At 40.4% G+C, this 13,173-nt stretch overlaps 1 protein-coding gene across 2 annotated transcripts in view; it reads right to left on the reverse strand.

Annotated features, from left to right (window-relative positions):
- Positions 1 to 8,975, reverse strand: part of atf6 (activating transcription factor 6) — a 226,792-nt gene extending 217,817 nt beyond the window's left edge. The window contains exon 1 of one of the 2 annotated variants that reach the window (XM_033028393.1): positions 8,707 to 8,975. In XM_033028393.1, the coding sequence (XP_032884284.1) occupies positions 8,707 to 8,794 (88 nt within the window). In that variant the 5' untranslated portion in view covers positions 8,795 to 8,975. The remainder of the gene's footprint in view (positions 1 to 8,706) is intronic. The other variant, XM_033028392.1, reaches the window with a different exon arrangement.
- Between the last annotated feature and the right edge of the window lie 4,198 nt (positions 8,976 to 13,173).

The following is a 13,173-nucleotide window of genomic DNA, read 5'->3' on the forward strand; positions in this document are numbered from 1 at the left end:
GAAAGGGGGGGGGAGAGAGAAAGGGGGGGGGAGAGAGAAAGGGGGGGGGAGAGAGAAAGGGGGGGGGAGAGAGAAAGGGGGGGGGAGAGAGAAAGGGGGGGGGAGAGAGAAAGGGGGGGGAGAGAGAAAGGGGGGGGAGCGAGAGAAAGGGGGGGAGCGAGAGAGTTCTCCCTTCTGCCTCACCACTGTTGGCTGCCCTTTGTGAGATGATTGGAGACCAAAACCAGTTACCCTTTAAATGCTTTATCTTTTTCTTTTTTTTTAATTTATTAGAAGTACAATACAGTGGTACCTTTTTACAGGTTCCCAAAATTATGTTAACATATTACATTCTCTGTACAACTTCCTTTTTTTAAAAAAAGAGAAAAGTAGGAAGAGAAAAAGGAAAAAGAGGTAGTAAAGAGTGAAGGATAGGCTATCGTGCGTGAGTAAAAGGCAGAAGACGAAAATAGTGAAGAAAATAAATAAGTGAGGAGGGAAAGCAGGAGGGAGTTTATTCAATCGCCACAAGGAGATGATTATTTATGTTCTAGATCGTCTTTCACCCATACCTGAAACTTTTAATTTTCACGATACTGTAGCACCACATGACTCCAAGAAATCAATAAATGGGGACCAACTAATTAAGAATTGGTCTTGTTTGTCTATTAGGTGTCTCATTTCTTCCAAATGTGCTGTGTCTAGCATATTACTGATCCACATTTTAAATGTTGGTATATTAGCATTTTTCCAAAATTTAAGTATGAGTTTTTTTGCTATTATTAACCCATAATTGAAGAATGAGTTTTGGTGTTTATTTAATTTGTTCCCGTCTCCTCTTACTCCAAATATAATCATTTCAGTATTAGGTTCCATTTTTATCTTAAATAGCTTTGTGAATATATCAAATATATCACACCAAAATTTATGAAGTTTTGTACAAGGAACAAATGAGTGTGTAATATTGGCATTTTGAGAAAGACATTTATCACAGATGGGAGAGATATTTGGATAAAATTTATTCAACCTAGTTTTTGAATAATATAATCTATGTCATATTTTAAATTGAATTAAATTGTGTCTAGCGTTAATCGAACATTTATGTATATATATCAAATACTTTTCCCATGTTTCTTTTGAGATTTTTGTCATTAATTCTTTTTCCCAGTCTTCTCTAATTGCCTCTGTTTATGGTAATTCTCTGTTTAAAATACTGTTATATAGGTATGATATTAATTTTTGTGACTCCACCTTGATATTCATTGCTTCTTCCAGTGGATCTAAAATTATACTTTGAAATCTTGGTATATATTTCTTCATAAAATCACATACCTGTAGATATTTAAAATATTGGTTGTTATTCAATTTACATTTTGATTTTAGTTGTTGGAATGATAATAAATTTCCCATTTCATACAAGTCACCTACCTTTTTAAATCCCACTCTGTCCCATTGTCTATATGTTTCATCCATACCAGATGGTTTAAATACTGGGTTATTCACTATTGGTGTTAGCACTGATAGGTTTCTTAATTTTAAAGTTAATTTTATTTGTTTCCAGATTCGTATTGTATTATGTATAATTGGATTCTTCTTATATAATATATTATTCAATTTTATTGGGGAGAAGATGATCGCTCCTAAATCGTAAGGAGAGCAATCCTCTTTCTCCATTCTTATCCATTCCAACTGTTGAGCAGCACTATCCAACCAGTAAATTATATTCTTAATATGCACCGCCCAATAATAATACAAAAAATTAGGCAGTGCAAGTCCCCCCACCTTTTTGGGTTTGCACAAGTGGTTTCTTTTAATTCTATGTGCTTTATAATCCCAAATAAAATTAATAATATTCGAGTCTAATTTTTTTTTAAATGTTTTGGTATATATATTGGTATAGATTGGAATAAGTATATTATTTGTGGTAGAGCTATCATTTTTATAGCATTTATTCTGCCAATTATTGATAGTGGGAGCGTTCTCCAAAATTTAATCAGAGAATCAAAGTCTTCAAATTCCTGGGCATGCATATTTCCGAAGATCTGTACTGGACCCAGCACACTGATGCAATTAAAAAGAAAGCACATCAGCGCCTCTACTTCCTGAGAAGATTACGGAGATTCTGTATGACAAAGAGGATTCTCTTGAACTTCTACAGGTTCACAGTAGGGAGCACTGGTTGCATCATTGTCTGGTTTGGCAACTTGAACATCCGGGAGCGGGAAAGACTACAAAAAGTTGTGAAAACTGCCCAGTCCATCACCGGCTCTGACCTCCCCACCATCGAAGGGATTTATCGGAGTCGCTGCCTCAAAAAGGCAGCCAACAAAGATATCCACACCATCCTGAACACTTATTTCACCACTGCCATCGGGAACAAGGTACTGAAAACCATAACGCCCAAGTTCAGGAACAGCTTCTGATAGCCATCAGGCTATTAAACATTACAACCTCATATAGGCTCTGAACTTCGATAGACTATTTTTATTATTGTTGCACGGTTTTGTTTGTTTTTTGAGTATATATATATACTCAAAAAACAAACAAAACCGTGCAACAATAATAAAAATAGTCTATCGAAGTGCGATAGACTATTTTTATTATACTATTTATATATATATATATATATATATATATATATATATATAACATATATAACATATATATTATATAACATATATAACATATATATATCATATATATTATATATATATATATATATATATATATAAAACATATATATCATATATATTATATATATATATATATATATATCATATATATATGGGTATGTTGTGAGTATGTGTATATATACACACTGAGCTTTTCTTTTCTCTCTCTCATTTGTCATATCGTGCTATGTTTGCATATTCTGTTGCGCTGCAGCAAGTAAGAATTTCATTGTTCCATCTGGGACATATGACAAAAAAAACACTCTTGACTCTTTAAACATCTAATTGTCTGGAGTTGTTTCGATGATGTACAAGGATACAATTTCTTCTCACATTTTCTTGAAGTGCATTTTATCTTATTCCATTTTAAGTCTTATTCACCCACCATTCCTTTACGTCCCGGCAAAATGTGTCCTCTGAACTTTGACTCATAGTAACCAGCGAGACATTTAAGTATGACGTCAGTTACCATGACACAGGATTCCTTCAATAGTTTTTTTTTGGGAAAAGCATAAGAATAAATGAGACTTTTTCATATTGCCAACCTGCAATTAATGGCAGAGAGATCAATACTACAGTCTCAGCTATTTACAATTCATATTAACAAAGCAAAATTCTGAACAACCTGGCAAAGCAATTGTTGTGAGGATGTTTTCTCCTTGAAGGGTGCAAAGTGGGGAGTCTAGAATTAAAGGCTGGGCATCCTTCAGTGCTAGGAAATTCAGCACAAAAGTAAACTCCAATGATGTATCAGCCTGGTGGCAAAATATATCTGCATAGACATGTAACAGATACAGAGGGTTGTCAAGCCAAACTCCTGTATCTGAGAAACATCCACAATGCAAAAGGACCTTCAAATAAGCAGGCCTCGGGCTTCAGATCCCAACACCCGACTTCTGGAAGCCCTGATGGGATTTGACTGCTTCTGAAATATTCAACAAACTTAAATGCTAGCAAATTAAAGTAAGAAAATCAGTTAATTTATCTTATGTCAAGGTCTCCAGATTAAGCTAGGGACTGGAGAATGCTCTGGCATTTGACCTCCACCTCATCTTCGACTTGTTATCTTACACTGCTAATATCCAAGAACACATGTTGAGTGGACTGCAGTAGCTCCATGCAAGATTGCCAGTTAAAAACATGATCAACTCCACCCATTATTTCATTAATGAATTCAAAAGAGGGGAAAGTAGCAGCACCACACTTTAAAACAGCAGGAAGGAAAAAATAATTTGAACACAATTTAAGTAATTAATAAGATAATTTACATACTATTAGCATAGAAACTACAAGGAGGAAAAATACATTTCACTCTTGCAGTTCTCAAGCAAATCTTAAGGGGAAAAAAAGAAAATCTACTTCCACATCAGGAAATAAATTCAATGCATTGATACTATCATCTACCCAACTCATGATTGAAATCTTGCAAAATTTGTATTTGCATTTCTGTTCAAAGTTATGGTACACATTGTGAATAACACCAAAACAAGATTAACCTTCCTGAACACAAAAGACAGATCCTTAACCAGGAAACATATCAAATATTGTCATGGGATCTTTCCATACATTTAAAACATTAGCATGTACCTGATTTGGTTAACTAAACTATGACGAGAAATAATGTTGGCAAGAAAACAAAAGCATATTCAGGTCACTGAACATACTTATATTTTTGCCAACATTAGGCATAACACACACTAACAGTCCACATGTGACTGCACATACACACTTTACATTTGGTGGATTATAAACAAAGCTTGATCCTGTTTCAGTGTCCTCAAGTCAAACTGCTAATAGGAACTGATGAATTTCTTTCTGCATCCCATCAGTGCAACTGCTTTGGGTGAACCATTATTAGTAAAACAGAGTTGCTAAAAATGAAGGCCTACACATTTTGTCTGCTCCACTTCTAAAATAATATTTATCTTTGATCAAACTATTTCTTGGCTCTTCGCTCATTTTGTCTGATGACAATGTGCACGATTGGGAAACAGTACAATGGTTGGAGTCACACCTCTCTCATTGGAAGATGATTGTGGTTGTTGGAGGTCATGTTGTTGAAGCCCCATGACATTACTCCATGATTCTTCAAAGTAATGCCCTTGGCACAACCTTCTTCAGCTGCCTCATCGTGCCTGAAGTCTGCCACAATCATCCCACTACCAAAAAAGCCTGTTATCAGCGGCCTTAACGACTACCGACCAGTCGCTCTCACACCAGTCATCATGAAGTGTTTCTAGAGGCTGGTCCAGCAGCACATCAAAGCCAGCCTCCCGCCCACCTTCGATCCACACCAGTTTGCCTACAGAGCAAATAGGTCCACTGAGGATGCCATCGCCACTGCTCTTCACACTGCACTGACCCACCTCGAACACCAGGGGAGCTATGTGAGGATGCTTTTCATTGACTTTAACTCCGCCTTCAATACCATCATCCCCAGCAGACTGGTCACCAAACTCATGGATTTAGGACTCTCCCAACCCATCTGCCTCTGGATCAAGGACTTTCTGTCTAACCGCCCCCAGACCGTCAGATTGGGCCATCACCTCTCCACCCCCATCACACTCAGCACCGGCTCCCCACAGGACTGTGTGTTGAGCCCCCTCCTCTACGCCCTCTACACCCACGATTGTGCCCCCGCCCACTCCACCAACACCATCGTCAAGTTTGCAGACGACACGACTGTGGTTGGACGTATCTCAGGAGGAGATGAGACAGCCTACAGGGAGGAAGTCCAAAGACTGGCAGCGTGGTGTTCAGACAACAACCTCATCCTAAACACCACAAAAACAAAGGAAATCATCATAGACTTCCGTAAGAACAGTGCAGCCCCCAAACCCCTATTCATCAATGGGGACTGTGTGGAAAGGGTCTCAGACTTCAGATTCCTGGGCACACAAATTACGGAGGATCTCTCCGGGACTACAAACACCACCACAGCAGTCAAGAAGGCCCAGCAGCGACTCTACTTTCTGAGGATCCTCAGGAAAAACAACCTGGAGGAGAAGCTGCTGGTGTCCTTCTACCGCTGCTCCATCGAGAGTGTGCTGGCATACTGTATAACCACATGGTATGCCAGCTGCTCTGCAGCGGACAGGAGAGCCCTTCAAAGGGTCATCAACACCGCACAAAAAATCACTGGCTGCCCACTGCCCTCCCTGAAGGACATCTTCAGCTCTCGCTGCCTTGGCAGGCAGCCAACATCCTGAAGGACCCTTCCCACCCTGGACACAACCTGTTCCACCTGCTGCCCTCTGGCAGACGGTACAGGTCTTTCAAAACTCGCACAAACAGACTCAGAGACAGCTTCTACCCCATAGCCATACGTGAACTTAACAATGCAAAATAAGAAATAACACTCACATTCAACTGAATGGTTCTACCTCAGCTGCTATTGTTATTTATCTGTAATTTTTTTTAATATGTATATATTTTTACCTTTTCTTATATATTTAAAATTGCTCTTGTGAATCGCACCGTGGGATTGACTTTTAAATTTCGTTGTACCATGTGCAATGACAATAAAGAGATTCATTCATTCATTCATTCATTCATTCAATGATCTTCCTTCCAGTATATTTCCATTTGCAACTCACCATCATATGAAGCTTTGGTGGGCAAAGGGTTAAAACAGCCCTCACAGAATAAAAGAATGTTTGCGTATATAGCCCTCCAGACATTTGGAGTTGACACATATTGGCATTTTTAAAGATCTGTGAAGTTCTCTGAGAATGTTGAGAAAATATAAGCAAGGGGTTTGATAATGATTCAATCAAAAGTGAAGCGATAGCATTGACTGATCACAGGATTTTTAATCAGCAAGTGTTTGGAGGAGCCGTTGGTGCCTTCAGCCACAAGTCATTTCAAAAGTGATAGGAGCAGAATTAGGCCATTCGGCCCATCAAGTCTACTCTGCCATTCAATCACGGCTGATCTATCTACCCCTCTTAACCCTATTCTCCCGCCGTCTCCCCATAACCCTGACATCCCTACCAAGCAAGAATCTATCTATCTCTGCCTTAAAAAATCAATTGACTTGGCCTCTACGCCCTTCTGTGGCAATGATTTCCACAGATTCACCACCCTCTGATCAAAGAAATTCCTCCTTATCTCCTCCCGAAAGGGACATCATTTTATTTTGAGGCTCTGATCATGCCAACCATCACCCAAACACATTGGTTCTGTTCTCCCACTTTTTCATCCACTCCCTGCACACAAGGGACCATTTACAGAGGACAATTAACCTATCAACCTTCAAGTCTTTGAGGTGAGGGTAGCAACCAGAGGAATTCTACAGTCACAGGGAGAATATACAAACTCCACACAGGCAGCAACCGAGGTCCAGATCAAACCTGGGTCTCTAGCACTGTGAGACAGCAGCTTTACCAGATGTGCTACTGATCCACTACAACACATGGGCACTGCACATAGTTCACACTTCTAGTATGAATAAGGCATGACGAAGGGGAAGTGATCATGAACAAGATGATCATGGCCAAGGTCGACATACCTCCAGAAAGTTCTTGATGTATTTTTGAAGCTCACTTTGGGTCCTTTCCTTTTTAGCTCATTGTTGCAAATGGCATCCTGATAAAGTGGTCCCATATGCTACTCATCAGCAGTGTGCAAATGATTGAGCAGTGGCTGGTAGTTTGTTTTACCATCTTATACAAACATACAAATTAAAAGCAGGTGTAGGTCACTTGGCCTCTCAAAATGGTATCACCATTTAGTGAGATAATGATTGATCCTCATGAACATTCACAGACAATGCATGTGAAAGTGATGCCACATTGTTGTACAGTCAGTATGCACCATTCATGGCTGCCTGGCCTGAATGACTAATGCCATCACTTACCATATCTCTATGCTCTCATACATATGCACATATTCTGCTAAAATCTATACTCAGTCTGAATTTCTGACATTAATGTCAACATTATGTGAGTATTGCTGAGATGGGGGACATTTCCAAATAACAAGAACCTTTTGGCCATTCCAAGTGTTAGGATGCCCAAATGGAGGCTGGTGTATGATTTCTTCAACCTTGACTGACACCAAAGGAAAAAAAATGTCTGTTCTCCAGTGCATGAAAGACTCAGATGTAGTATTCAGCCATCAGAAGATTCTAAGCATCTGTACAGACATCACGTCGGAGAGCTTGTGATGACCATCGGATAATTTCCTGACTATCAGCAGTTTGCTAAACTCCAGCCATAATTCTGCTGAAGCCTTGTGGAAATCATTAAATAAGAGATCATAACTGTACATAATTGACACATCAAGAAACCACTGACACGATAGCCACGATAGCGGTTGAAATTGTGAGGACTTTGCCTCATGACTTTCATGACCTCGATAAAACCATTTGATGGTCGTCAATGGGAAACGGAGGTCGTGCTTTGCCTGGTGAAATTTCACGCAATATTTCATCAGTTCCATGATGGCAAGCTCACTTCCCGTTGTGAATCATTTGAACGTATCCTGTTACCAATAAAATCAGCGCACCCATGACCGTAAACATTGGGCTCAGATCTCAGCATTGAACTGTCAACAGCGGACAAATGAGGAAACAGGAAATTCGATCAATTAGAGGTGCGGGCTTAAAGGGCTTTAGGCTGATACTTGAGAGCATGAGAACCCGTTTACAAAATTAATGAAAATTTCTATTGATAATATTCATAAATACGTTTACACATTTGATACGCCATATGTTATCCCATGTGACCCCTGTTATCCCAGAGATAACAATTCCTATATTTAACAGAAAGGGGTGATCGTAACTGGTGATTAAATGAACCGTGTTCCTAAATACTCCATTATATAATCTGCTGGTGATATTAAATAACTGAATATTTTCAGAACTTGTGGTTTTCATAGAAATAACCACACTATAGAGTCAGATCCGATCCTGACAGGGGCTGACCTACAGCGAGTATCCCCGGCCGGAGTCGCTCCCCGGCCGGACACTCACCCTGTCGCTCCCTGGCAGAGCACTCTCCCTGCCGCTTGCCCCGACATGCACTGAACCCCCGCTCCCCGGCCGGACACTCACCCCAGTCCCTGTCCCTGTCCCTGTCGCGGGACATGCTGCCAATCTCACAAATCGACGGGTTCATGCGCTCACTGAAATCGGTCGCCATGTCTCGGCTTGCTGTCAGCTCCACAGCTCATAGAAGGCTCTTCGGGCCGCCCCGTCCCCTCTCGACCCGGCCTGTGTCCCCTCTCGACCCGGCCTGTATCCCTCTCGCCGTCCGTCTTGGCACGTCACGCTTTCCGTCGCAAACAACACGTCCGCCTAACAACAGTTCCCGATGATGACGGCGAGTCCGGAGGGACAAACAGCCCCAGCTCGAAATCGCGGAATCCCACCAGCGGCAAGTGGGGGCGGACCGACCCGGATCCACCGACAGGTGTCCGCCTGTCCAAAATTCCCGCAAAACACCATGGAGGTGTGGATAAACTGAGAAAGGTCGACTTTTTTGGAGTCTATTTTAACGCTTTGATTTTGTCCGAATTTTAATGTACATTATTTTAAAGCAATCCTTTCTATTTAAATCAATGACGAGATTTTAAATGTCTCTGAACAGCTGATATGTCAAAACATTGCAGTAGGGTCTTGTCAGGAGGCAAGCAAAGTTGAAGGGCCTGCTCCATGCATCCCGGGAAATGTTGTAGTGTCGGGAGAGCAGTTGCATTAAACAGCAAAAGCAGTAGGTTCGATCGAAGTTCTTCCGCGATGGAGTCATAGAAAGTCATACAGCAGACAATAGGCCATTCGGCTGAATATGTCTGTGCCGACTATTGTACTTCTCTGTTGGGCAATAGCATGGTTGACACTTGACCCGTAATGTTGCCACACAACGCCTTCTGGAGGATAAGCGGTGTACTGGAGGCAAGCACGAGTGTGTTGAATACTTTGACTGACAGTACAGCGGGACCGTCTTCGGTCCCAGCAGCCGTTGAATTGTCGCCGGAGCTTGTTGGTAAGCATTTTACCAGTCCTCCCAAAAATATGTCAGAGTAATAATAATAATAATGGATGGGATTTATATAGCGCCTTTCTAATACTCAAGGCGCTTTACATCGCATTATTCATTCACTCCTCAGTCACACTCGGTGGTGGTAAGCTACTTCTGTAGCCACAGCTGCCCTGGGGCAGACTGACGGAAGCGTGGCTGCCAATCTGCACCTACGGCCCCTCCGACCACCACCAGTCACTCACACACATTCACACACATTCACACACATTCACACACAGGCAAAGGTGGGTGAAGTGTCTTGCCCAAGGACACAACGACAGTATGCACTCCAAGCGGGATTCGAACCGGCTACCTTCCGGTTGCCAGCCGAACACTTAGCCCATTGTGCCATCTGTCGTCCCGCCATGTCATGTATGTCATGGAGACCGATGACCAGGATGAACACAAATAGTGCTACTGTCAGGACAGCGGGACAATTATCATGTGTGACAACACAAAATGTCCTATTTTGAGGTTTCATTTTGAATGCCTGAAATTGCCAGAAAATAATAAGATACCAAAAACATGGTTTTGCCCAGATTGTAGGCTCCTCACAAAATCACAAAGAAAAGTTCCACAAAGAAATTAACTGCAAGTGTTGTGCTAAACAGGTTTCTCATAAATACTAAACCTAGCATTTGTATGCCAAGTTACACAAAAAAAAATGCTGGAGAAACTCAGCGGGTGCAGCAGCATCTATGGAGCGAAGGAAATAGGCAACGTTTCGGGCCGAAACCCTTCTTCAGATGCAATACCAAGTTAGCCTTGCACTGTATAAAACCACATAATAGGACATTTTGTAATAATTTTCACACACCAGTTTCTTTTTCAAACTCTAATATTTAAGTTTAATATTAAAGACTTTGATCTGTGCAGAGTTAAGCACGAGTATGCTCCCTTTTGGCATAGGGTCTGTTATGTTTTAATTAAAATAAATTAACGGTATTAAAGAGATACCAAAGTAATTTGTGTGCTCTCTTTATGAAAAAAAAGGTGCTTTCTTTGATTTTAATGTGCTGTTTAAGAAAATATGTTGTTTTCTTTGAAGTATGCCTAAGTAAATCATACAAGTATGTATGCTTTTATTGAATTAGTAGATTAATGGTGCTTTCTTTGAATGACAAAGGAACATCAAGTGTGTGCTGTTGAGGTAAACTACTTTCTTTCAAGTGTGTGTGAAAAAAAAGACAAACTGTCAATTGATAGAAAAATAAGTGCTTCCTAAGAAAAATGGTTTATTTCAAGTGTGTGTGTTGATGTCAACATTGCCAAGGCAAATTGAGAAGTTTCTTTTCTAGGCCTTGCAGTGAACTCAAAGGAGACAAAGGAGACAAGACAAAATTGCATGATGAAACATTTTAAATGAACATGAATGGAATTTGAGTTTGTTATCTTAAAATTACAAACTGTGCTTTTACCTCTGTGATTGTGGTTCAATGATTTGCCAATTTCTTACAATTTCATTCATAATAAATGCTGATGAGTCAGGTTACTTTTTTGTAAGTGTTATACTCCATACGAAAGCACAACTATCTGCACCTACTGTGAGACTATGGATTCATTTAAGTTGAAAAGTGCACAACAGAACCTTGCAATATTTTTCAATTTTGGGTACGTGAATCTCAGAGTTGGTCATCATGTAATTTAGTGGTACAGTATGACCTAGAATTAGGTATTTTTGCCTGACAGCACCAATCACACACTCTACATGAATGCGTAAATATGCAAATGCACGGGTTTTTTCCCCATCCAGCGCAGATAGTTGTAAATACAGGAATTTCTGCTTCACAACCGTAAAACCCGGCATCATCTTTTATGTCAAAACCGCAATCAGCTAAATTGACATCTAGGTGGTCAAAAAAGTTAGATGAAAGTGTGGTTGTTTTATCTGTGCCTCTACCCCCCCCATGCAGCAGATAAAATAACTCCACATGGTGTCACACCTATCAAAGATTTGATGGTGTTATGGTGTTTATAATTCGACCAAGTCTGGGTGAGCGCCTCTAAACTCGCAGGTCTATTACAAAATACTTCGAAGCAATCTATAATAACTGCCACACGCTATCCAAATGTCTGCCGAAATTGCATGGGCATGTTATTTTTAACAGCACAAAAACGGACCATTTTGACTGTATTTTCCTGGTAAGAACGTGCGTGTTGCGTGTGTGACGAGTGTATGCCATAGGCTTGCTTATCCTCCGGTACGCTTGAGAGACTCCGTGGGTCACACACTTTGACCTTTTGACCTACCGTGCAATCGCTCTATACCAGTTCCATGTACTCGCATTTGGTCCATTGCAATTCAAGTGATTATTCAGAAGCTTTGAAAATATTGTGCGACTACTTGCCTGCACCACCTGCTCAGGCAGTATGTTCCACCTTCCAACCACTCTATGTGAACATATTTCCCATCATTTCTCCTCGAAACATTTTTCATGTTCTATGTATGCCTTCTTATTTTTGCCATCTCCAGCAAGGGAAAATTCTTACTATCTACCCCCTTCATAATTGCATACATCTCTCTCACCCTTAAGTCTCCTCTGTTTCAGGGAAAACTAATCCAGCCTATCCAATCACTTCTTATCATCAAAATGCTCGAATCCAGGTGAAGAATATAGAAGTAAAGAACTGCGGATGCTGGTTTACAAATAAAGACACAGTGTGGTGGGGGTTGGAACAGGCGAACTCCAAGCACTGTTATAAACCCTTATAAGCGCATATCAGAATGACAACTAGATCTGTCAAAGTTTATTTCTATAATGAATATTTTCAACCAAAACCATTTACTCTTTCTTTTTCAGAAAGAATAATATTGACCACCACTGCTATGCCGATGACACTCAAATCTATGTAGAGCTATCACCAAATGACTATCGCCCCATAGATCTGTTGTGCCAGTGCATTGAGCAAGTCAAAGACTGGATGTGCCAACATTTTCTCCAACTAAATAAGGACAAAACGGAGATAATTGTTTTTGGTGCTAAAAAAGAAAGGCTTAAAGTAACCCAACACCTTCACTCTCTGTCCCTGAAAACTTCAAACAAAGCCAGAAATCTTGGGGTCATTATGGATTCAGATTTAAATTTCGACAGTCACATCAAATCAGTAACAAAATCGGCCTACTATCACCTCAAAAACATAGCAAGATTAAGAGGACTCATGTCAGCTCAAGACTTAGAAAAACTTGTACATGCCTTTATTAATAGTAGGCTAGATTATTGTAACGGTCTCCTTGCAGGTCTTCCAAAAAAAACTGTCAGGCAGCTACAGCTTGTTCAGAACGCTGTTGCTAGAGTTCTAACAAAGACCAAAAAATTTGAACACATTACACCAATTCTTAAATCCTTACATTGGCTCCCTGTATGTCAGAGAATTGATTTTAAAATCCTGCTGCTCACCTATAAATCACTACATGGTTTAGGGCCAAAGTATATCACTGACATGCTTCCACTATATAAGCCTTCTAGACCGCTAAGATCTTCTGAAACCAATCTGCTAGT

The sequence above is a fragment of the Amblyraja radiata genome, chromosome 10 (genome assembly GCF_010909765.2).
Source record: "Amblyraja radiata isolate CabotCenter1 chromosome 10, sAmbRad1.1.pri, whole genome shotgun sequence".
Classification (NCBI taxonomy): domain Eukaryota; kingdom Metazoa; phylum Chordata; class Chondrichthyes; order Rajiformes; family Rajidae; genus Amblyraja; species Amblyraja radiata.